At 38.5% G+C, this 25,000-nt stretch overlaps 2 protein-coding genes across 2 annotated transcripts in view; one reads left to right on the forward strand and one right to left on the reverse strand.

Annotated features, from left to right (window-relative positions):
- The window catches only part of serinc1 (serine incorporator 1), a 39,542-nt gene extending 28,914 nt beyond the window's left edge, over window positions 1–10,628 (forward strand). Inside the window, exons 5-10 of the mRNA XM_086060509.1 lie at window positions 1,418–1,555; window positions 1,632–1,801; window positions 3,727–3,817; window positions 5,616–5,757; window positions 5,836–6,060; window positions 9,133–10,628. Of these exons, the coding sequence (XP_085916635.1) occupies window positions 1,418–1,555; window positions 1,632–1,801; window positions 3,727–3,817; window positions 5,616–5,757; window positions 5,836–6,060; window positions 9,133–9,271 (905 nt within the window). The 3' untranslated portion in view covers window positions 9,272–10,628. The remainder of the gene's footprint in view (window positions 1–1,417; window positions 1,556–1,631; window positions 1,802–3,726; window positions 3,818–5,615; window positions 5,758–5,835; window positions 6,061–9,132) is intronic.
- Window positions 10,527–25,000, reverse strand: part of hsf2 (heat shock transcription factor 2) — a 40,748-nt gene continuing 26,274 nt past the window's right edge. The window contains exons 9-12 of the mRNA XM_086060508.1: window positions 23,191–23,457; window positions 19,514–19,613; window positions 17,313–17,379; window positions 10,527–13,342 (exon numbers count right to left, since the gene is read on the reverse strand). Of these exons, the coding sequence (XP_085916634.1) occupies window positions 13,026–13,342; window positions 17,313–17,379; window positions 19,514–19,613; window positions 23,191–23,457 (751 nt within the window). The 3' untranslated portion in view covers window positions 10,527–13,025. The remainder of the gene's footprint in view (window positions 13,343–17,312; window positions 17,380–19,513; window positions 19,614–23,190; window positions 23,458–25,000) is intronic.

Here is a 25,000-nt window from a genome sequence, read left to right on the forward strand (position 1 = left end):
ACAAGCGGACGTTCAATCGGACGATGAAGAGTAGTCGAAAAGCATTGACTAATACTAAAGAGCACATTGATGTCGACCATGATGATGATGGTGACTGCCGAGGTTGATGCCGAAGTTGGAAGCGTTGATGCGGCGGCTATGATCACGTCATAAAGCCTCACCGGCTAGCGATGCTAACGCCGGAAAACGCGGAGCACAACCGAGCACAGGCGGACGTTCAATCGGACGATGAAGAGTACCCAGAGTCCAATGCATATTCATCGGTGGAGCGGGTACAGTCTGATCACGGAGAAGACACTGGTTCTGGACTACGATGCCACCATGAATGGAGTGGATAAGATGGATCAGAACATCTACCACCCGGTATAGGAACTGAAGGACATGAGGAAGCCAGACGTAACACCACCGTAACGTAACCGTATCATGATCCTGATAGTAGACTTGATGGCAACATGGCCAAACACACACTGCAGTATATACTTGCTATTCCCCGGAAAAAACGGCCGTCAAGAAAGTGTAGCGTCTGCACGCAAAGGGGCAATCGCAGTGAAACTAATCTGTTGTGCAAATCCTGTTGCGTCTCCTTGCACGCAGGGGAGTGTTACACAAAAAGAAAAACTAGTTGAAACATCCACATAATTGTAAATAGTACCACAGTTGCACACATTTGTAAATAGTTTGCTAAATTGTTGTGTCAAATTGTTACACTGTTGAATGTAAATAAACGTATTTTGCTATCAAAAAACACATTTTCATTGTTGGTGGTAGTGTTTTACATAAGTAAAGCACTGTTAAGATGTTTGTGGCATCATTCATGGGAAAAAAAAGGTGTCAAATTCACTAGAGTGCATGAAATAATATTGTTTCACTAAAAGCTTGATTTCTCCGTATTTTGGTCCAAAACAAGAGCATTTGGGTGAAACTAACCATTTTCTATTGTTGATTACTGAAGAACGGAATAAGGTAGAAACAAACTTTTTTTTCTGATGAAAGATGAGAGTTCAATCTTTCATTTGGTAGTATCTATGTTTCCATAGTCCAAACACAATTTTCTGTGGACCTTGAAAGATCAGTCAAAATGCTTAAATCAGCTGTCACCCACATATCCTCTTTTCTGAAAATGCTTGGCAGTCAAAGAGTTAAGGGCTCAGTATTGTTCATTCGGTAATGTCATCATCTGGCAGTCAAAGAGTTAATTGCAAAGAATATTTTTGACTTCCACTTTAATTTAGTATAAGAAACAAGGGCCTTTTCCCAGGAAATTGTATGCATGCTGGAACTACAATAAAATCCGAGCAATATATGAGGGCATATCTGAAAGCATTTTACTGTGACAATTGGACTCACGACTCAATTTGTGTCTTGACGCTAAATTTGGAAAACCCTACTTTACGTTTTCTGATCCTGTTTTCTGCAGTGTGGTTTTACATCGGTATGGCGGGTGCATTCTGCTTCATCCTCATCCAGCTGGTTTTACTTATTGACTTTGCCCATTCCTGGAACGAGTCCTGGGTGGAGAAGATGGAGGAGGGCAATTCACGCTGCTGGTATGCAGGTATGGACCTCTGTCAAGTAGCTCTTAGATTGCTCCTTCTGTATGGATGTCTGGTGACTTTCTGGTATGTTTGCAGCCCTGCTGTCTGTCACTGCACTCAACTACGTGCTGTCTCTGGTGGCCGTGGTCCTGTTCTACGTCTATTACACCCACTCTGATGGATGCACTGAGAACAAGGTCTTCATCAGCATCAACATGTTGCTCTGCCTCGGAGCATCTGTAATTTCCGTCCTGCCTCAGATCCAGGTAATAATCACGGGTAGAGCTGTCAAAGTAGTAATCGATTATCAAAACTAATCGACAACTATTTTAATAATGACGTAATCGTTTGGAGCCATTTTTTTATTTAAAATTGTCCAAATCCTCTGATTTAAGCATAATTGTTCACTGATTTCCATAGCCCTTCAGAAACAAAGAAGACTGATTGTCTTCTTTGTTTAATCAAAATAAGACATTTGCAAATATCTATTACTTTGGAAAACAATGACAGAAGTACATAACATAGTACAACATCAATCCACTTTTTTTTTTAAACAACTATATATATATATATATATATATATATATATATATATATATATATATATAGTTGTTAAAAAAAAATATATATATATACGAAGTACGAAATAAACACCAATCACTGGTTAAACAAAGTAATCAAAATAAAGCAATTAGGGAAAAATGCTTTTATAATACACTTAAATGCAAAATTCAAATAAATCCGATTAGTCGATGAATCGATTGAATAATCGATAGATTAATCGATTCTAAAATATATATATAGTGACAACACTAACCCAATTTAAATCTTCACTTTGGCAGTATAAAGGTTATTTTAGTTAACGAAGCCTAACAAAATAAGTAAAACTAAAATTTAAAAAAACATTTTCGTTAATGAAATAAAATAAAAACGAGAATGCTTAAAAAAAAAAAAATACTAAAAAAAAAACTAACTGAAGCTACATGTTACATTTACGAAACTAACTAAAATTATAGGGAATTTTCCCTACGTCCATCGTTTTTAATCTTTGGGAATTCATTTAATACATGAGCCTTTCGGGTTGATTTTAAATGTGATTTTAAGTGTATGTATTTTGATATTAACCGGACGTTTAAATGTGTGACAATTTTGCGTGCTTGACTTTTGCCTCCAATGGCTCTGCTCGCCTGCTTTTTCATTTAACTCGGCTGAAATGCAACACTAGGTAAGAAATGTGTTCCTGCAGGGTCTACAAAAGTCTGAAAAAGTCAAAAATTCTGAAACTTAAATTTTAGCCCTTAAATGTCTTAAAAAAACAACCATATTTTCTTCCCAGGTCTAAAATGTTATTTACAGTTATTTCTGGACTACAAGCCACTACTTTTTTTTCCACTTGCATTCAACCCTGCGGCTAATACAAAGGTGCATCTTATCCATCAGATCACAAGGGGGCGCACTGTAAAGGAAGCGCAAGAGCGTCAAGCAGAGCAAAACAAACCAAGTGAGCCCAAATACAGTAGGAGAGACAGAACCAGAGTGAGACAATTTGCACCCTCATTATGCAAAATAAACATTAAGTAACATTAAAACACCTGCGGCTAACAGTGGGATGCGGTTTATAAGTGTTGTAGTCCCCAAATTTAGTTAGCGCGGCTTATAGTCAGGTGCGCGTCGTAGTCCAGAAATTACTGTACTCGAGTCTTAAAATTTACATCCGCTCCGTCCATTCTGAGAAAAGAAGCAACATGCGTGCGCTGCTGTTGTCATAATAAAGCTGCCTTGACAGCTGGAATATGTATATGCTTTTATTTTGTAGGTACCGCAAGAAGTGTTAATTTAATCTTCATGTTGAGTGAGAGGGGACAGGCGTTGAAACTTAGAGTTGCCGGTGTCATAAGCTAACTTGGCTGGAAGCGAAGTTGGTCTTGGTTTTTCTCATAATGGTCTAAAAAGGTCTAATAAAGGTCTAAAATTTTACTTAGTGATTCCTGCAAGAACCCTGAAACAAAAACTAATACTGAAACTAATAATTTTTTTGAATTACTAAAACTAATAAAAACTAACAGAACCGCCCTGAAAACTAGCTAAATCAAAAAACAACAACTCAAAAACTAAATGAAAACTAAACGAAAATGAAAATTTCAAAACTTGTTTTTCTTAACTGATGCCTGTTTTGTGCTTGTGAGTAAAGGAGTCCCAGCCCAGGTCTGGCCTACTGCAGTCCTCCCTGGTGACCCTGTACACTATGTACTTGACCTGGTCCGCAATGACTAATGAACCTGGTAAGAGCTGTAGCACAAATTAATTTACATATCAATTAGGGTCCAACCGATGTGCATTTTTTTAGGCCGATGTCGATACCTGTTTTTGGCAGGAAAAAAATACTGATTACTGATTAATCTGCTGATGATTTAAAAATATAAATATTGCATAGAATTACCCCCTCCCCAATTTCTTTTCAATGGGTGTCACTTACGCACAAACTTTCGCTATTGAGGTTCTCTGCTTTGAATGACAAGTCCATAGTATGACCTTATCAACAAATTTAAGGACGTATACAAGGTTATTCTATAGATTTATGCATCAATAATAAAACCATTCTTACTTGTTTACAACTGCTGTAAAGTATCAACCTTTTCTATTTTTATCTTGTGTTATTTTCACAAGTCTTAAGACTTACTGGGCTAACCTGGGACTTCGGGGATTGTATTTCGTGTGGAAATGTGTGTTAAGACCACAAAAAAAATCCTTGGATGTTTGCATCCTTGAATTTTGAGAAAAGAAAGTCTTTGAATTCTTGAAACGTCAAGAAAGGACAATGACAAATTAAAACAATAAAGTGAAATAAAAATAGAATAAACTAAAATAATAGCAACAGAAAAAATGGAAGAAATACTCACTGTTCCTGTGCGTTTTGGCCTCTTGGGGGCAGTGTGGTGTACAGAACAAAGTTACGATTGAATTCTATTAAAATAACTCGTTTTTCACACATTGGGAATAATTTGTGCCTTTGCGTAATGTTACTCGCGGGTATGTGTTCCCACAGTATTTGTGTGTGAATATTCGTTATTTGAAGGAAAAACACTCCCGAAGTTGATGCTAACTTATTGTTAGCATTTTAATGGGATCCTCCCTTTGCTTTTTCATTAGCACTAGGCTTGCGATGTTTTAAAAACAAAGCATGTTTTGTATTTAAATATACAGAGGCCAAGGGCGTAGCCAGAAATTTTTCATTGGGGTGGCCAGGGTGAAACCATGACTCATATAGGGGGTGGCCGTAAGTTCATACCTGAAATGTCTAAATAAGTGGTTCTTAACCATGCAGCCATACCGTTCGCATGCCGACCTGCGAATGTCGACTAGTGGGCTGCATAAAATAATATGTTGTGAATTCAATGCATTGGAGCTGCTACAATAGTCAATGAGTTACTCAGTTACAATAGCGCTTTCTGCCACTTGGCGGCAATAAGGCAAATGTCAGTTACTGACCTGTACACAATAAGTAGAAAAGAAAATCGAACAGCGAAATTCACGAGAGGATTCATAAGATATCAATTATTTAGTAGGCATTGACAATATTGTTGACTATCCAGGATCCACCCCTGGCCACCACGTACCTCTGCCATTGACAGCGGATGTAATTCTTAACGTTGTGTGTTTGGTTTTACAGTTAACTCCAACTGGGGTGTCATTAAACAGCTTAAAATTTAAACAGCTTGGGGGACAACGGAATAACCAGAATAACATAGGCTACACACTTGCTAGTAGCTAATGCTACGCATGCAAAATGGTGCATTCAGGGTACTTTTACAGCGTCGGAAAATTAGTTTTTCTTCTATAACGTTTTAAGGGGAAAATAATCTGCCGTTTGGTCCAATTGGCCGATTGTTTTGGCCAGTGTTTGAAGGCCAATAATCGGTCGATTATAATTGGCGGCCGATTAATCGGTCTGGCCCTAATATCAATATAATGTTGTATGTGTTCTATAATATTGGCAGCCAAGGTTAAAATCAAACAACAAATCATTACAAGCAAGGAGTCAGGTTTCCCTTACTCGTAAACCCACTTCTGCTCTCACAGATAGGACATGCAACCCGAGCCTTCTGGGAATCATCGGCCTGAATGTCACCACCCCCTCACCTCAGGGCCATGCGGTCCAGTGGTGGGACGCGCAGGGCATTGTGGGATTGATGCTCTTCCTCATGTGTGTCCTGTACTCGAGGTAAGGGAGCTTTTAAAATTGGCGCAACGCTCATCTATTTTTGTGTGACTGCCACCGTCTCTCTCTCTCGTCCCGCAGTATTCGTAACTCATCCAACGCCCAGGTGAACAAACTGACTCTGACGAACGACGAATCCGCCCTGATCGAAGACGGGCCACAGGCTGAGAGCTTTGAGGAGGGTGGCGGGACGAACCGTGCTGTGGACAACGAGAAGGATGGAGTCACCTATTCCTATTCCTTCTTCCATTTCATGTTGTTCCTGGCGTCGCTCTACATCATGATGACGCTTACTAATTGGTACAGGTAAGCAGCGGGGAATGGCTAGAAATCGCAGACGAAAGGGCGACTGGACAAATTGTTGCAAATGGGCGAGTACCGTTACCAGGTATTGGTATCAGGCCAATATCAGGCCTTATTTCAGGAATGGTATCAGTACTCGTGACAGCGGATGATGTGGCCATTTCAGTCAACTACATATTAGAAATTAGAAGAATAGAAAATTGACATTAATTTCATGCAATTTTAAGGAAAAATTATATATTGAAATGTATAGGTAGTCACGTGAACGTGCTTTTAAATTAGACTCTGAATCACGATGCATCTAAGAATCGGAAATTTCCCCCACCCCTAATCGGTGACTAGTCAAAAGTTGAGTATTCGTACTGGTATCAGTCTAAAAAAGTGGTATTAAACATCTCTAAAGGTTATTATAAGGAAAACTTACAAAATAAGTATAATTGAGGAAAAAAATCAAACGCTTGAACAAAAAACTAACATACTACATTTTACGTTTGTAAAACTGACTGTAATTATAGGGAAAAAAGTATCCTTAGTTTTCGTCGTTGTCAATTCATATACTAGAGATTTCAGGGTTCATTTTAAATGAATCAATCTTGAATAAATTAATCTGTTTGTCCTTCTGTACATCCGTACAGAAGAGCAAACAGTCTTTTGACAATTGTAGTTTCCTCTATTATATAATAGTGATCTTTTTTATCTGCTGTGACAAACACTTCATCTATTAGATAAAAACATTAAACTCAGGGGGAAAAAAGAAAGGAAAAAATAATAAACTAAATCTAATACTAAAACGTAGGGATGTTTATTTCCAGACCGATACCAGTACGAGTACTCAATTCTTGAGTAGTATCGTTACCACAAAACAATTAGATAATTTTAAAGAAAGACCTATACTTTGTATCCCAATATAACATTTATTTTTAAAATTGCATAAAATTAAAGGCAATTTTCAATTTTTCTCATTTCTAGCTCCTTATTGTAAAATGGCCACGAATCAGCCGCCGTTGCAAGTACTGAAACCTTGAAATATGCATCGGTCCGATACAATGCCTGGCATCGGTAATCGTTGATCCCTGCTAAAAGTAGTCAGTCAAGCCACACCCATTTTCTTGAAAGACAGAAAGTGGGTCTGGAATGGCTGGCATTGACCGCCATTGGCCCGGTTCAAAACGAACTGTGTATTCAAATTCTTGTATTTATTTATAATTTATTTGCTGTGACTTATTCTTCGTGAGCAACGTCACTCTTCGGCGGCGGAAGTCCATTCAAAATGGTGCTTTGGAGAGACAATATTTTGTTTCCTTCAGCATTAAACTCTGTTTTGACACACCGTCATTAAAACCCCGAGCAACTGGTGGCACCGGTAGCATTTATTTCCAACGAAGACATGCGTCACAATTACTGACTATATGAATGGACTAATGTTGCATTCGAGGAAGGGCTTGTCGGACTTGTTCAAGTTGGCTTTTCCCAGTTCCCACCTGAAAGCGTTTGAGGCGAAAGTAAACGACCAAAATGGCGGATAGTGATCAATTGTTTTTTGTTTTGATCCTTAGAACACCTTCTCGTAATTTTGCTCTATTTATGTATTTATATTATTTCATAAGCATTCCATACAGTTCAGTAGTTCACCGTATGATTTCATGCAGGAAGATAGCGGCATACTGTCACATATGTTGTGTTACGTGATGCTATGTTGAATAGTTATGAATGAAGAAAGCTATCTAGTGTCATCACAGTGAAGTCGGGTTACTTTTTTATTTTTTCAACTTCCCAAGTGGGGTTTCCGAGTTCAAGTACCCGTACGTACACACTTCCTGGTTTGAAGTGGGGAAAAGTCCGACTTTCCACTTTCTTCAAATGCAGCATAACAATGACGCTTACTATAGCGAGAGGTGAAGCCACTGGCGGCCATCTTACATTGCCACTCGCTAAGGCCGCCTAATTTGAATACAGTGTTCCCTCGCAATAACGCGGTTCACTTTTCGCGACCTCGCTGTTTCGCGGATTTTTCTAAGTGCAATCTTACATGCAATTTTTTACAGTAATGTACCTATTTTATAACATTTATGAAGGTTTGAACATTGAGAATGTTTGAAGAGAGAAACGTGAGAAAATGTAAATGCCTCAATTAGAAAACTGTATAAACTGTGTGGTGAGGGGTTTTAGAGCCTTAAAACATTCATAATAAATCTAAAACATAAAGCTAAAACTACTTTGCGGATTTCATTTATTGCGGATATTTTTTGGAACCTAACCCCAGCAGAAAACAATGGAACACTGTACATTGATTTCTCAATGACAACGTCGCGTTATTTTCTGTCTGTATGGCGAAAATGCCACAGACAAGACTGGAGAAGCACTACATGCACATTTCATCGTTAAGAAAATGCTATTACACGATCTCAGGGCGTGCACGTGCAGAAGTCCGGCTATATTTGCTCGCTAACTATGGCAATTACACTAGGCCAAAATACGAAGTAAATAGAGGTGTCAAAATTAGTGTGTTTATTTTGAGTTGGTTTAAAGTTCCTTTAACGCCACCATTTTTTTCAAAATCATTAATGAATGATTAATGACCTTACTTGGAAAGCCTGTACTTTCAGTCGCAATGCAGTAGTCACGTCTGTCAAAATTTTGCAGAAATAAATTTAATAATAATGCGTATATTTGTGAAGACTGGGGTCAAATTGTATTTTACAAATTTAAAAATGTGCAGTTACTTCATGTTAAAGACTAGATACTGTAGCTCTTAATATGAAAAGAAAAATGCACTGCGCTGTCACCAATGTCTTACAAATGCAACTATGCCGTCTCGTGGCAACACAAATCAATCACACTTGTTTTTTACAGTAAAGTATATCTTTTTATTTAACTCAATTTTATGAATTATGAAATTATTGTATCAATGACTAAAAGATGCATCCATATTTTTATTAGTTTAATATTTTCCCTCACTTTTTTGTTAACAAGAGTATGAAAAAATATCTTATTGTACATTTAGAACAGATATAACATTTGCGATTAATCTGGAGTTAGCTATTGAAGTCATGCGATTAATTGTTCTCACTGCAGCCCCGACTCCAACTACGAGGCGATGACTAGCAAGTGGCCGTCTGTGTGGGTAAAGGTCTCCTCCAGCTGGATCTGCATCGCTCTCTATGTGTGGACTCTGGTGGCTCCACTGGTCCTGGTCAACAGAGACTTTGACTGAAACAGTCATTGTCCCCACCGCTCGCACATACGTAGCGATTCTCTGCTTCGCCTATGTTTTGTTTCTGCAAATCTCATAAAGTGTAGGTGGCTGCATTAGGATCAACTTGGCTGTTTGGTAGATGGAATTTTATTTATGCTTTTGGATTTTTGCTGTGTTCCACCTTTAACTGCTGCCTAGTCCCGTTTGCTTGTTACTGTGACTCATAAGCAGTGTTGTAGTTCCTATTGTAAATACATTACCTGTACTATATATTTTCTAGTGTGTTCAATTAAAACTGTTGCATGATTTTTCCTTTAAAAAGAATTTGATGGGATGTAATCAGTGGACATTACTGTACATTATATGGACAAATGAAAGCGTGAACTTTCTCCTGTCATGCTGGAAGAAAAAACATTTTCCAAACAGTTCCCACAAAGTACATCATCTGAAATATTATGCAGAAGAATGACTTGGGGTTTGGACGCACACAAGTGGTTATATTTAACTAATTCAAACCCAAAAATGCCCTCTGTATGCTCTAGCATAAAAAAAACTATAAATATATTTTTGGCAATGGATGACTATTAAAAAAATGATTTATACTGTTTTTGTTATGCTAGAGCATACAGAAGGCTTTGAACAGCTTCTGAACTGAAGAGGTTGCCTAAAGCAATGGTAGTTATTACAAAAAAAGGCCCGCAGGTGGCAGCAGAGTGTAAGAGATCAACCAGGGCCATGTTGCAACAAGCTCTTTTTGCCAGTGTTTTCAACAGGTTTGTGAATAATGATGAAACTTAGCTATATTCTAATGCTAATTGCTGCAAAACGGAAACGGATACAAATATACTTTTTTTTCCTGATGAAAGAAGATACTCTAATCTTTCTCTTGGTATGTTCCATGTTTTATAGCAATAGAACACAACATTCTGTGGGCCTTGCAAAATCTGTACAAATCCAGTAAAACAGCCAGGAGCGAAGGGGGGTTGCTTCAGTAAAAATGGCTGCGAGTGAATAAAAAATTTGTGTCCCAATAATTTTGTCCATATGGTCTTTCATACTAGCATGTCACCCACTGACAAACTGTGTTGTGGAGATAAGCAGGTCTGCAAATGGCACTGACGCCAAGTAGGAGGTCACTTCTCATCCATTGCTTTCCTGCCTTTCAAACACACACGATGCATTCCTGATTCTGTTGGATGTGAATAGCTCTGCCTTTTGACTTTCAACTTTTGAAGGTTTTGGTGTTCATTAATTCCACACACTGCCACCTGTATTGTATTATGGTTTTAACCTCTGCTTTTATTCAAACATGACTTTTTAAATGTTACGTGTAATGAAACTGATTTAATAAAATAAGCTGACATGGAAAAATGAAGTACTGTAATACACTTGACTTTTCACCAGACTTTGACTGTGAGACTTTGTAACAACAGACATGTGATGGAACAGATGTTTATAGAAGAAATTAAATCAGGATGCAGGCTCTTTTAAAGGGATACTTGACTCATTGAGCCATTTTTTTTAGCAGTAAAAGTTTATTTGTCCCGAATGAATTTGATAACGTTATTTTTCACGTACATTGAATACTTTTTAAAATGATTTTTTCCACTTGCCTGTCAACTGAAGATGACACCACCTATCATGTCTCAGTTTGCTGACCAAACCCAGAAAATAGGTGAGCCATGATTGGTCGTTACCTACTTCCTCGGCACAGGTGATGTCTTCTTCAATCGTCAGCAAGTGGAAAAATTTGTTTTAAAATGTATTAATTGTACATGAAAAGGGCTCCAGGTGGTGGAGTGGTACCGTCACTTGCCTACAATGCAGGCTGGCGTGGGTTCACTTCCCCGCCTGGGAGACCTTGTTTGTATGTGTATGTGAGTGCAAAATAAAAATAATAATTGTACATGAATTTTTTTTAAATTCCTTCTGGACAGAATATTAACTTTTTTATTGCTGAAATGGCTCAATGAGTCAAGCATACCTTTAAAACAGTGATGAGACATGAAGTTTCATTTTGATCCCATGTTGAAAACTGGACTTTAGTGTCTTAACAGACAGCTGGTCCGCTTTGCCAAACACAAGCAGTCCCCAACATTGCATGAAAGCTTAACAAGTCTCTGGTTTCTTCCAACACAACTAGGACAAATTTATATTTCAAGTTAATACCAACTCCTGAAGTCAACAGGTAACACATTCAACTTCAAACAAACTTATGAGATCCGATAAAAGAGCTGTATTCAAAGTCTGTCTTTTGGACGAATGTTCATTTTTGAAACTGTCCAACATTTCTGTTGCGAAACAACTTTGCTTTTAGTCACTGCTATACTCTTCATAGGGGTGTTTATTTGTTTTTGCTGCAGTGACTTGATAGCCGTCAGAGTAGCTTTAGCCAAGCATCATTGGGTTTCATTAGATACAAATCTGGTGAACCCTCTCATTAGATCTGAATAAACAACACAAATCAGTATACAGTATGTATGATGAAACAAAAACAAAAAAGATCATAGATGCAGTATATTATTTTTTACACACATTGACATGACTTTTATATCAGCTTTGCTAATATTGCAATGACTAGTGCATATTATAAAGATCGAAACTTATCAGTACATTCAATCAGAGTGCTCCAACGGCATTACGATGCTGCTCACATGCTTTAACAGCATTCACATATAAAACCGTTAAATTGATAAGTCGTGACAGTGAACATCCAAATGTTAAGTGAAATTTAAGATGCAGCTCTAATATTGGATCTCAAATCGCATACAACACACCTCCTTTAACAGAGTCCTGTACTGTTAAACATGAACAATGACAATGCCATATTAACAATACAGCTTGTTTTGTGACAGGTTAGTATTATAGTCCCTCATTAAATTAGCTTTGTTCCAGTTGTCAGTTAAGAAAAGGGAAGAGTGCCTGACCGTGAGGCTTATCACCAGGAATGTTCTTTTATGAGAAATGTGGTGGACAGACAGACAATGAGAAGAACAAAAAAACAAATAAATGAAAATAAATAGAAATATTTACAGTCTATTTGCTAAAGAACGCATAACGGTGTACAAGACATTGGTGTCTTCTGACCTGACTGCAATGTGCACATTTACACCAGCTACAGTTTGTGCCAGCCTTTATATATTTTAACATAACAGGCATAAACAATCCTACGGAAGAGGATTAGGGCCAGTGAAAAGGGGGAGGGGGAAAAAAAGTTGGCAGGTTTCTCATTTTATTCTCATAATTCTGACTTTATTCGCATAATTCTGATTTTGATCTCAGAATTCTGACTTTGATTTCCCGCCACAGTTCATAGCTCTATGTCACAAAGTCAGAATTCTCACTTAAAAGTCAGAATTCTGAAATTAAAGTGAGAATTCTGAGATTGAAGTCAGAATTCTCACTTAAAAGTCAGAATTCTGAAATTAAAGTGAGAATTCTGAGATTGAAGTCAGAATTCTGCCAACCTTTTTTTTTCCCACTAACCCTAATCCTCTTCCATACAACCCAGCTCAAAAATGCACACTTTAACACATGGCAGAAAAGATTTCCTGAAGTAATATAATGGTGGGACTGCATGGAACAAACTGATATCACAGCTGTGTGCTGTTGCAACTCAAACTTTGACACACGGCAACAAAGCTTCAAGTACAGTAATGATACAAATTCAGCTTATTCATTTTAGTTCAGAACCGGTTCAGTGTCGTTGAAGGCACAAACTGCAGCTAGAGGGATGCCACATGTAGCGGGGACAAAACAGCCTCCCCCCCGCTCACACTCCATCCATCTCGGGGCAGATGGACTCAAGGCCGCTCGGACTCAATTCGCACAAATAGAAAAGGTTCTCTTCGCTGGCTTCGGCCTCCGTTAGGGGCTCCAGGCGGATGAGGGAACTGCGGCCGGACCGCTTGGACTCCACGCTGCTGTCCAGCAACTCCAACGGAGGCTCAGACCCAACAAAGCCCGCCGAGGTGGAGGAAAGCTCTGCCTGGGTGCTGCTTCCTCCGCCCAGATCCACTTCTGCGGGGGCAGCGCAGCCATCCAGGAAGGCCATCAGAGGACAGGAAGTGTACTGGATCAATTGCTTGTCTGAACACAAACACAACAAGGTATAGGTCAGCTGAGAAGATTGGCATAATAAAATGTATGCAAACATACTACTTGGTATTTTACTTGCTTGAATGTGAGGAGTACAAGGTTATTTTAGTTCACGAAAGTAACGAAATAACAAATTGAACAAAAACAAACTAAAATAAAAAGGAAACGCATAAAAAACTTAAAACTAACTGAAACTACATTTTATATTTATACAACTAACTAGAATTATACCAAAAAAGGTTCCTTCGTTTTCCTTTGTGGTTGATTTAAAATATAATAATTTCGGTATTAGCCGCGAGAAGGACTTTTGCACAGTTGTCTGGGTGTTGCGATCCTTCACTCCCAGCCATTTTCACTGAAGCAACCCCCTTTCGCACCCGGCTGTTTTACTGGATTTTGACTGATTTTGCAAGGTCCATAGAATATTGTGTTCTATTGCTATGAAAACATGGAACCACCAGAAGAAAGACTAGAGTGTCTTCTTTCATCTGGAAAAAAAAAAGTATACTTGTAACTGTTTCCGTTTTTAACTCTTTGACCGCCATAAACGTTATAAAACGTTTAGCATAAACCTACGGAAGGGCGCCGAGGACGTTAAAAGACGTTCACTATGTTTTTTTGTTTTTTTTTGGGAAACGGGTGGAGGAAAGCCTTGGGCAGCTGTGCTGAAAGTATCAAGCTGATCTGGTTAGTATAATGACTCGTTTTGGCCCCTAGATGGCAGCGATGACTCTCTTTGCACAAGGTTGGATGGGCCGCCCACCGTGGGCGTCAGTAGAAGACGTGAGGCGGAGCTAGAGTGTTGAGGAGACAATGGCTGATGAAGCCACAATGGCTGGTCAAGCAACCGGTTGCAAGCAGCTCACGCTTGAGCATTTTTTTCAAAGACGGAAAGCATCGATCAATACTAAAAAGCGCATTGATGTCGACGATGATGATGACTCCGAGCTTGACGCCAAAGTTGGAAGCCTTGACGCGACCGTTATGATCACGTAGTAAGCCTCACCGGCTAAGCGCGGCTAGCGCGGCAAGCGCTGCTACCGCCGGAAAACGCGCACAATAACCGACCGGGTACTTCTACACAATCGGACATTCGATCGGGCGATGGAGAGACCAATGCAGATTGATGATGATGGTGATGGTGAATCCCGAGGTTGACGCCACAGTTGGACGCCACAGTTGGACGCGGCCTTTATTCTCACGTCATAAAGCATCACCGGCTAGCTCTGCTAACGCCGGAGCTGCACATGCGGACATTTTGTCGGACAATGAAGAGTACCCCGAGTCCAATGCATATTCATCGGAGGAGCGGGTACAGTCTGATCACGGAGAAGACACTGTTTCTGGACTACGATGCCACCATGAATGGAGTGGATAAAATGGATCAGAACATCTCTTACAACCCGGTGTAGCAACTGAAGGACATGAGGAAGCCAGACGTAACACCACCGTAACGTAACCGTAGCATGATCCTGATATTAGACTTGATGGCAACACACACTGCAGTATATACTTGCTATTCCCCGGAAAAAACGGCCTGCAAGAAAGTGGAGCACGCGAAGAGGCAATCTGTTGTGCAAATGCTGTTGCGTCTCCTTGCACGCAGGAGAGTGTTACAAAAACAAAAACTGTCGTTGAAACATCCACATATTTGTAAATAGCACCACAGTTGCACACATTTGTAAATAGTTTGCCAAATTGTTGTCAAATTGTTACACTGTTGAATGTAAATAAACGTATTTTGCTATCAAAAAACACTTTTTCATTCTTGGTGGTAGTGTTTTATAGAAGTAAAGCACTATTTAGGTGTTTGTGGCATCATTCATGGACAAAAAGAAGTGTACAATTCACTAGAATGCATGAAATAATATCGTTTCACTAAAAGCTTGATTTCTCCGTATTTGAGTCCAAAACAAGCGAAATCGGGTGAAACTAACCATTTTCTATTGTTGATTACTAAAGAACGGAATAAGGTAGAAACAAACTTTTTTTTCTGATGAAAGATGAAAGTCCAATCTTTCATTTGGTAGTACGTGTGTTTCCATAGTCCAAACAGAACATTTTCTGTGGACCTTGAAAGACCAGTCAAAATGCTTAAATCGGCTGGCACTGACCGCATCCCTTTTCTGAAAACGTCTGGCAGTCAAAGAGTTAAGCAATTAGCATTAGAATATAGCTAAGTTTCATCAATATTCACATTCCTGGTGAAAATACTAGCAAAAAGAGCTTGTTGCAACATGGCCTCCCCTGGTTGATCTCTTATATTCTGCTGCCACCTAATAACTACTATTGCTTTAAGCGACCTCTTCAGTTCAGTAGCTGTATCAATCTAAGACTTAAGTATGCTCTAGCATAACAAAACAAACATAAATACGTTTTGGGGACAAATCATTAAAAACTTTTTTTTAATACATTTTAGGGTTTGAATGAGTTAATCACTTAATCAAAAAAAATTCTGCCCGCCAAATTTGAAGAGAACAAGTTATGCGTTAATTTTTTCGACATTTAACGTTATGAGGACGTCTTCAACACACGGCCACAAGCGCTCGAGTGGAGTTTCGGGGGCGCCGCTGCGATGTGGTCCCAGTCAAAATAGGTTTACGTGTCCTGCCTCGTATCTTCATCATTAAAATTAAGATTGTCCGGCCCCGAACCAGTTGTGGCTGTTTGAAAATCCTCGGTGTCCTGCGTCCCGGAAATAAAGGGTCGACGAACGCCGGATTTTTACCCGGGATGGGAACCACCGCCGGCGGGGTAACTTTTTGAAAATCCTCAGTGTCATGAAGGTCTTTCCGTATCTCCCTAGCCCTACATCCTACCAGGGACATATGGGTATCCGCGGATTTGTCTTCGACGAGACCTTTCTAACGTGTTCACGTTCACATGTTCGCGTCCTGCAGATAGAGGCCCGACAGTTTCCCAAATTCAGGCCCTGGAAGTGAACGCTCCATGGCTCACCCCTAGATTACACAGCATGCGTGTGTGCAATGCGGATCCGCTTCGCCGATTTGTTTCTATTTCCAACTTGTTCATATTACACCAGCTGCGTATGCGCTGCGGATCGACTGCCGACCAGCTTGCCGTGCCGAGACCGCCAGACAAATAGACCCACGCGGGCAGGCAGAAATGCGCTCCCGAGCCTTCCGGTCAAAATGGATTTCTCAGCCTCGTATCATCATCATTAAAATTAAGAGTGTCATTTCTAACAGCTGTTTTGTTGTTGTTGTGTGTGTGTTTTTTATTACTATTTTAATTTTATTAATTAATAATAATAATTCCATTATCGCGGGTAGTTTTTGGAACGTAACACCCACAAGAAATGAGGGAACACTGTATTGCCTAAACACAACTTGTACTACCTTCAACGTAACCATCCACTAGTGTCAACTAAAGGATCCTCTGCAGTCAAAATTAATTGTGTGATTAATCGGTGTTAATACATGATTGTGATCATCTTTTGTGATTAATCAATGAGTTAATGCTATAACTTTAGCACAGCACAAAAAAAAAAAAATAGTACTCATTGTAATCGTTTGAATACTTCAACAGAAATTCAAGTCACAAATCCACCTTAGAAGTTGCACTGCACTTATTGTAATTAAAAATTCAAATTTAGAATATTTTTGTTGTTGCACCACAGATCTTGGTTGTGGGAAATATCTTCTGTTTCGTGATCACCATGGGATACGGGTGAAAATTAGCAAAAATGTGCTCAAGAACCTTCTAAAGAACATATTTTTCCCCCCCACACACGCAAATGTTGCACATTAGCAATTATAGGTTAAAAAAAAAAAAGAAACAAAAAAGCATTTTTTGAAAAAAACAAAAAATTATCAAAACAAAGCCGCCCTGAAATCTAATTAAAGCTACATTTAAAAAAACAAAACTCAAAACGAAATAAAAACTTTTAACGATAATGGAAATTCCAAAACTACAATAACCTTGCAGGAGACTCACTCACCTGTGTTGTCTTCCACCTGCTTGCCCCGATTTACTTGCGCTGGGATTTCTTTAGAGGATGCACTCTCCTGGAAACAGCGGAAATCAAACAGTGAACTCAAACCTAAACTTCTAAAGCAAATCACAGAACACAAGATGCTATTCGAAACCTAACCCAAAAATGTACTTTACAAGAATATGTTGTATGCACTCTCTCTGCTGTAAACATCAGGGTTCATGCTGAAATCGGCAAGCAAAATTTTTGACTTTTTTTTTTTTATTATTATAAATTATTAGACCATTATGAGAAAAAATTTAAACCAACTTCAAGTCATAGCAAGTTGGTGCTTTCTGGCTTTCGCGTATGACTCGAGGGGCTTCACGCTAAAGTTCCCAACTTTTTTTTTGTTGCATACTTGCCACAAGCAGAGTGTTTATCACCTGTTACCTCTTCCAACCAGCTGGAAAACTCTGTACTTTCAAGCCAATTATTTTTAAACTGATATTTATCCATTTTACAGAAACACGTTGTCCACACTATTTTGACTAAGTGCATAAACTCGGTGGAAACGAAAACTTGAAAGGTACGGTACGCGGTAGTGGACATGTTGAGCCACCTAAATATAATGCTACTTCATACCAAAAGTGAAGAGAGTGTTTCGCCTCGCTTTACTCACTAGCATTTCACTGCCGGAGTATACATGGAAGGTTCATTTGCGCACACTGGAGAGAGGGGCTTTGCTTTGCTTCACTTATCGCAGCCACTTCCACTACAGCAAAACTCCTCTCAAAAAAAAAAAAAGTTTCAACATTGCAATCAAGTGGTCGACACTGAACTATAATGTTTTAGCTAATGCAGGGTTACAATGTTAAGTCTTTGGGGTGGTGGCCATGCCAGAACCAGCACTGGCCCTGTATATCACATCAGAATTTGGGGGATGAAAACAACATAGCACATCACATCACATCATCAGAACTTGTCACTTCATTATCGCAAGCGCGACATCACTTGGCAAAACCAAAAACCAAAAAAGATAGCTGTAATAAGAGAAAAAAATAAGAGAATCAATTTTTTTTAATGATTCCTAATACGCGATAAAGTAATTCACAATTAGTAAAACATAACTCTAAAACATTGTATATTATACATTAAAGTGTTGATTTCATCACATTTATTGATCAAATTTCTAGGACCATTTGTATTTTTGCCGGTGTCCAAACACCCTCTACAATCAATACACAATAAAATTAATTTTAAAAACGAAATACATAAATGAAATAAAAGTAAAATATCTAGTGGCCATAAAAGTCACATTCAAAATATGTGTCTGTACAAGTTTTTTTTCAAGGCAAGTGGATATAATTAAAATTCAACACAACAGCGTGCCTTAAGTAGCTCCCATTTAACCGGTTTCCAAACAGACTGTAGTGTCTCCGTCTGAACACTTGGTGGCACACTGGGTCGCACCCACATAATGACGTACTTCATAGACCGCCGAAGAAGGTATAGCGTCATGTGCTAACTTCGAATCAAAGTTGCTAATAAAATGAATAAAGACAAATACAAGACTAATTGCTAAGGATGCTGCACAGATCATCAAACTCAATGTCCGCTACCACCACCCGATTTAAAACCATTTGCGGCGATCGAAGGGTTTTATTTGCCGAGCTACATTGACTACAATACGCACCCCGTCAAAAGCACCCTTTTGGTTTTGGTGTGGACGTTTTCCCGAACGCAGACCGTAGGAACAACAACGCAACAGGCACTTTTTTTCCCCTTCTACAGAAAGTTCTCGGAATGGACGGAGCCAATATCAAAATGTAAAACTTGGGTAAATTACATTTTAGATATAGGATGAAAATTTTTGTGTTTTTTTAAAGACAATTAAGGCCTAAAATTAAAATGTTTGAATTTTAGACTTTTTAAGACCCGGCGGGATCCCTAAAACAAAGCATTCTAATTAATATTGTGTTTGTGGAATATGAATTAAGGTGCAAAATCTACCCATTTTTAGTCATTTGTAGTTGACGGGAAAATGGCCGTCTTCCGGAGATTGGTGGATTTTGCTGCTTAATTCAGTCCACAAAAGCAATATTAATCAGAATGACATGTTTACACTAGTGGGGGTGCATACAACATCTTATTGTAAAGAAAAATTTTGGGTTGGCGTCCCCTTTAAGTATTGTTATTGTATGTAAGGCATAATTGTGTCATTTTACCTCAAATGTATCAACGTCGATGCCCTGTTTCCCATAAAGTATGGCCTGAAAATCCTCGAGACTGCAGTCAATGCTGTACAGATAGTCCATTAGCTCAAGCCTACCAAAAGGGACATTACCATAATCGTTAGAAAGCATGATGACAGTATTTCCAAAGTAAAAAGTCATGTGCTCACTGATTGACAAATACACCAGCTGGTGTTGCTGACTGTATCACACTGACAACAACACAGTGCCTTTGGTTCACCAACTTAATACTGTCAGTTAGCTAACATCACTGGCACCTTAGAACACAGTGGATTGGGTATAAAAAGTCTACACACCCCTGTTTAAGTGCCAGGTTTTTAATGAGTAAAAAAATAAATAAAAGAAAAAAATTAATAAAAGAAAAATCAATCAATCTGTTGTTGGCTTTACTTTTCTTAATTTTAATTTTAAGCAATACGTCACATGCAGTGCATGAGAATCTAACAGTTAAAAAGTTACTTATCATAAGTACAATAGACAATTTTCATCAAACAGTAGCAATATAGACCAATATGGATTTTTCAGGGCCGATACTGATGCCGAATATTAGTAGTCAAGGAGGCCTGGTTGGTAACCCGGTGGGTAGTAGGCGATGTCTGGTCGGAGCTGGATTTCACTTTTCTTTGATCCTTCCTCGGGTCTCCTGACAACTTCACAACTCTAGCTGGATTCTGAAGTATTAGGTTTAGGTGAACGGTATGGGATTTTTAATAGGTTTTTGGTGAATTAATGAGCACACACTCACACATATGAACACACACACCCCGCACATGCACATTCACACACTTACAAACAAAAGAAAAAGAGAAGAAAAAAAAACACCCATAGATGGTTGCAGTGAACATGACATATTCGCGTGTCTAAACCAATAAAATGCATAATTTGGATGAAGTCAACACCTCTGGTTCATGAATGGATCTTAACTAACCAATCACAATTTGATTTGCATGATGTTCATGTTTAAAATGTTGCATATAAGCTTGGTAAGTTTACAACACGTTACAGCCATATTATCCTGGGGTCCACTATAACAACTAAAAACATGAGATAACACCCACCCCCCCAAAAAAAATCCATGTTGTTTTTATGTGGGAAAAGGGTCAAAATTAGAAAAAAGAAAAAAAAGTAGTCAAGGAGGCCCAAAAAACGATATTTGAAGCAGATATAAATTTTCATTAAAAAGAGGAGAAAAAAAATATATTTTTTAAATGCAAATGCCAATCTTGACTCTGTCTTAAAGCATGTTTATTGAACAATTTTACAGACATGTTTTTTTTATTTTTTTATCTTGGACAATTATCCTTTTAAATTTCTAACAAAATGTTCAACGAGCTCCCAAGGTTATCAGTACATCTTAAAAAGTTAAATGGAAACTTGAGTATAGTCTCTCTATAGTTTTCATCAGTAATCCCCCCCCCCAATTTTTTAAAAAAATACTTGAAATCTTAAACGTTCACGTTTCTTTGTTTTAATGTCGAACAAAAACAAATGGTTCAGAAGGTTCCCAGGGTCAGCAGCATCTCTTACAAAGTTAACTGAAAATTTTAATAAATAGCTCCCTGAGATTAAAATGGTTTTAGATTTACCTTATATCTGCCGTCAGATTAAAAAAAGGCCGATACCGATATTCATCAAAATGTCCCTATCGCCTCCTATCTCTAATATTTATATATTGCATTAATATAAAGCCAAGTGTATAAATTGAGATAATGATTACATTCCAGAGTTGAGTGGTTAGGGACAGCAATCCATTTTCTGCTTGCCTAAGTTAACACTTTAAGAAGCACTAACTTACATTTAGGCCCTAAATTTTAATATTAGTTCCATAAAATGTTATCAATGTATTCCCAACGGTCCAGTGTCTTCATTTCATAGTATTTCTTATGGCTGCCCTGCTTCCAGTACATGTTCGATAGCTTTGTCCAAATCCTTCATGTGTTACCATTTCAATGGAATCAGACTGGCTGATGCAAAAAACACGATATTAGCAATGGGACTGTTTTGTTAATCAATCAGATTTCAAATTTTTCCTCACTAAGCCAGTGAGCTGTCCAATGCAGCGTTATTATAGTTTTGGCATTTTCATTTGAGTTAGTTTTGATTTTGTTTTGAGTTTTGTATTTTTAAATTTAGTTAGTTTTCATTAGTTTTCAGGGTGGTTCTGTTAGTTTTTATTAGTTTTAGTTGTTTCAAAAATGCTTAGTTTTAGTTTATTTTAGTTAGTTTCAGTCTTAGTTTTCTTTTTTAAAAAGTGTATTACTTGTATTATTATTGTATTATTGTATTCCTTCCAAAGACATGCGTGGCAGGTTAATTGTACACTCCAAATTGTCCATAGGTGTGATTGTGAGTGTGGATGGTTGTTTGTCTCTGTGTGCCCTGCGAATGGCTGGCAACCAGTTCAGGGTGTATCCTGCCTACTGCCCAAAGCCAGCTGGGATAGACTCCAGCGCCCCCCGCGACCCTTGTGAGGACAAGCGGTTAAGAAAATGGATGGATGTATTACTTGTGCGCAATATTTAATAAACACCATGGTAAAATGAAAAAAGTAAAAATTTCTTACTTAGTGTTGCATTTCGGCTGAGTTAAATGAAAAAGCAGGTGAGCCGAGCCATTGGAGGCAAAAGTCAAGCACGCAAAATTGTCGCCTAGGAGTGGCGTCATCTGAAGGTCCTTTTCTATTGGCTGCTTCTCGATGACGCCACTTCTGTGTGGCACACTTTCAAACCTCCTTTTTCCGGTTAAATAAATAAACTTAAAATCACATTTAAAATTATCCCCAAAGGCTCATGCATTAAATTAATAATGGTACTGAAGACTAAAACAGGACTTTTTCGCTATAATTATAGTTTTAGTAAGATTTGTAAACATAAAATGTTGTTTCAGTTAGTTTTCGTTTAAAAAAAAAAAATCGTTTTTATTTTATTTTGTTAATGAAATTGTTTTTGGAATTTTTGTTTTAACTAAAATAACCTTGGTCCCATCTAATAACTATCCCTAATGATTTTGTTAGTTAAAATTGTTTGTTGTTGTCATGTTATTAGCTCAAGTTTGATTCTGATCTACTCCACATAATTTACAGTGCATCAAAAAAAGTGTTCAGAGAGCTTGACTTTTTCTACACAGTTTATGTTACAGCCTTTTTTCCCCTAAAAATTCTACATGCAACGCACCATAATGACAACATGAAAATAAATAAATACATTAATAAAAATAATATAAATCAAGTACATGTATTCAGAGCCATTGGAATGAGCCTAATGGGAAAAAAGGTCTTTATTTTATCATGGCCATTTAATTAAAAAATTGCCTACGCGTTTCAGCCTTTGTCAGGGTAAGTTTTATGATGTGCAAACTTGCTAAACTATGATTACATAGTCTCAAAACATTAGAACGAAACTTGATATATTTTTTTTTATTGTGTACACGTTAAAACGTTTGCTCTCTTAGATGCACAAAACATTACGTCACTTTATGTAAAAAAAACAAAAAAAACATGACTGATTTGTCACCAAAATTTATGAGTAGGTGTAGATGTGATAATCATAGTCTGAAAATATTATAACAAAACACACAGCATTTTGAATTGTATCAATGTCTGAAGTGCATATGCATATGAATGTGGCAACACCACCCCAGTAAAAACTTACTTGCCCAGAAGGTTAATATTCTGCGAGATGGCCCCGTTTTCCTTCAGTATGGAGTCCATCATCTTGACGGGGTCTTCCAGACTAAGACCGGACGCTTTATTGAGCTGAAGAGCGCTGCTGGTTGGTCGGTTGCTGTCCAGTGTGCTGCTCCTCACTTGTCCCGCAACGCTGGCCTCTTTGACGTCTTCTATGCAGGTTGTGCCGGCCTCCGTCTCAGCTTCCAGCACTGGGCACGGGTCCAAATCGACTTCCACTATTTCCACATCCCTAAGGATGTTGAAAAGAGGCCTGTTAGCAGAACTCAAGCAGTGCCAATTAAAGGGGAAGTCTACACACAACAATTCTTGACAATAATATGTTCTATGCAGCTAAATGTGCTATTCTGGTTAATATTGCGTTAGTACAAAATCCAGCACTTTTTATCCATCTCGGGGTGCGGCCATTTTTGCCACTTGCTGTCTATATAACTAACAGAACCACCATGAAAACTAATTAAAACTAACTAAATTTAAAAAACAAAACTCAAAAAGAAATAAAACAAACTAAAATGAAAATAAAATTTCAAAATTATAATAACCCTGCTATGACGTCATCTTCAGTCAACAGCAAGTGGCAAAATGGCCGCACCCCGAGATGGATAAATGGCTGGATTTTGCTCCATAACTCATATTCCACAAATGTTATATTAATAAAAATTCCACAAATGTTATATTAATCAAAATGTCATGTTTGATGACATTCTTCTTTTCCTTTCGGCTTTCCCCTTCAGAGGCCGCCACAGTGAATCAGTTACCTACATCTAACCCTGCCCTCTGCATCCTATGCTCTCACACCAACTACCTTCATGTCATCTTTAACTACATCCATAAACCTATTTGGTCTTCCTCTAGACCTCCTGCCTGGCATTTGGAAACTCAGCATCCTTCTGCCAATATACTTACTATCTCTTCTCTGAACATGTCCAAACCATCTCAGTCTGGCTTCTCTGACTTTATCTCCAAAGCCTCTAACATGTGGTGTCCCTCCTGATGTACTCATTCCTGATTCTATCCATCCTGATACTCCCAAAGAGAACCTCAGCATCTTCATCTCTGCCACCTCCAGCTCTGCCTCCTGTCTTTTCCTCAGTGGCACTGTCTCCAGACCAAACAACATTGCTGGTCACCACGTTTTATAAACCTTTCCTTTCATTTGAGCTGAAACTCTTCTATCACACATCACACCTGACACTTTTCTCCACCCATTCCAGCCTGCCTGCTTCACTTTTTTCCCCACACACTCTATTGCTCTGGACTGTTGACCCTAAATACTTAAACTCCTCCACCTTCTTGGTCTCTTCTCCCTGTAATCTCACTCCTCCACTTGGGTCCCTCCCATTCACACACAAATACTCCGTCTTGCTACGACTAACCTTCATTCCCCTCCTTTCCAGGGCAAACCTCCACGCCTTTTAGCTTCTCCTCCACCTGCTCTCTGCTCTCACTACACTGTTGTTGTTGCTGATTTAGGGACAGCAAAACTATTAGATGCAAAGTTAATTTTGACGAATGCATGTCTACATATTTTGAGAACTATTTTAGTATGTGGAAAAGTTTAATAATATGAGACCTTTAACACTTGATTTACGTTAGCCGGAAAGATAGCGTCACCAACCATACGTCCCCAGTCTCATCGCTTCTCCACAATACACGTAGGTCACATATTTGGATTTTTAACGGCGTATTTCGCCAAAAGGTGCTTAATTTTCAGGCCTGTCGACGTTTACCAACGTGGAACCTTCCAAATTAGCTTCCAGCCAAGTTAGCTTTGG

Source organism: Leptonotus elevatus, chromosome 18 (genome assembly GCF_054856555.1).
Source record: "Leptonotus elevatus isolate MCC_2025b chromosome 18, RoL_Lele_1.0, whole genome shotgun sequence".
Classification (NCBI taxonomy): Eukaryota; Metazoa; Chordata; class Actinopteri; order Syngnathiformes; family Syngnathidae; genus Leptonotus; species Leptonotus elevatus.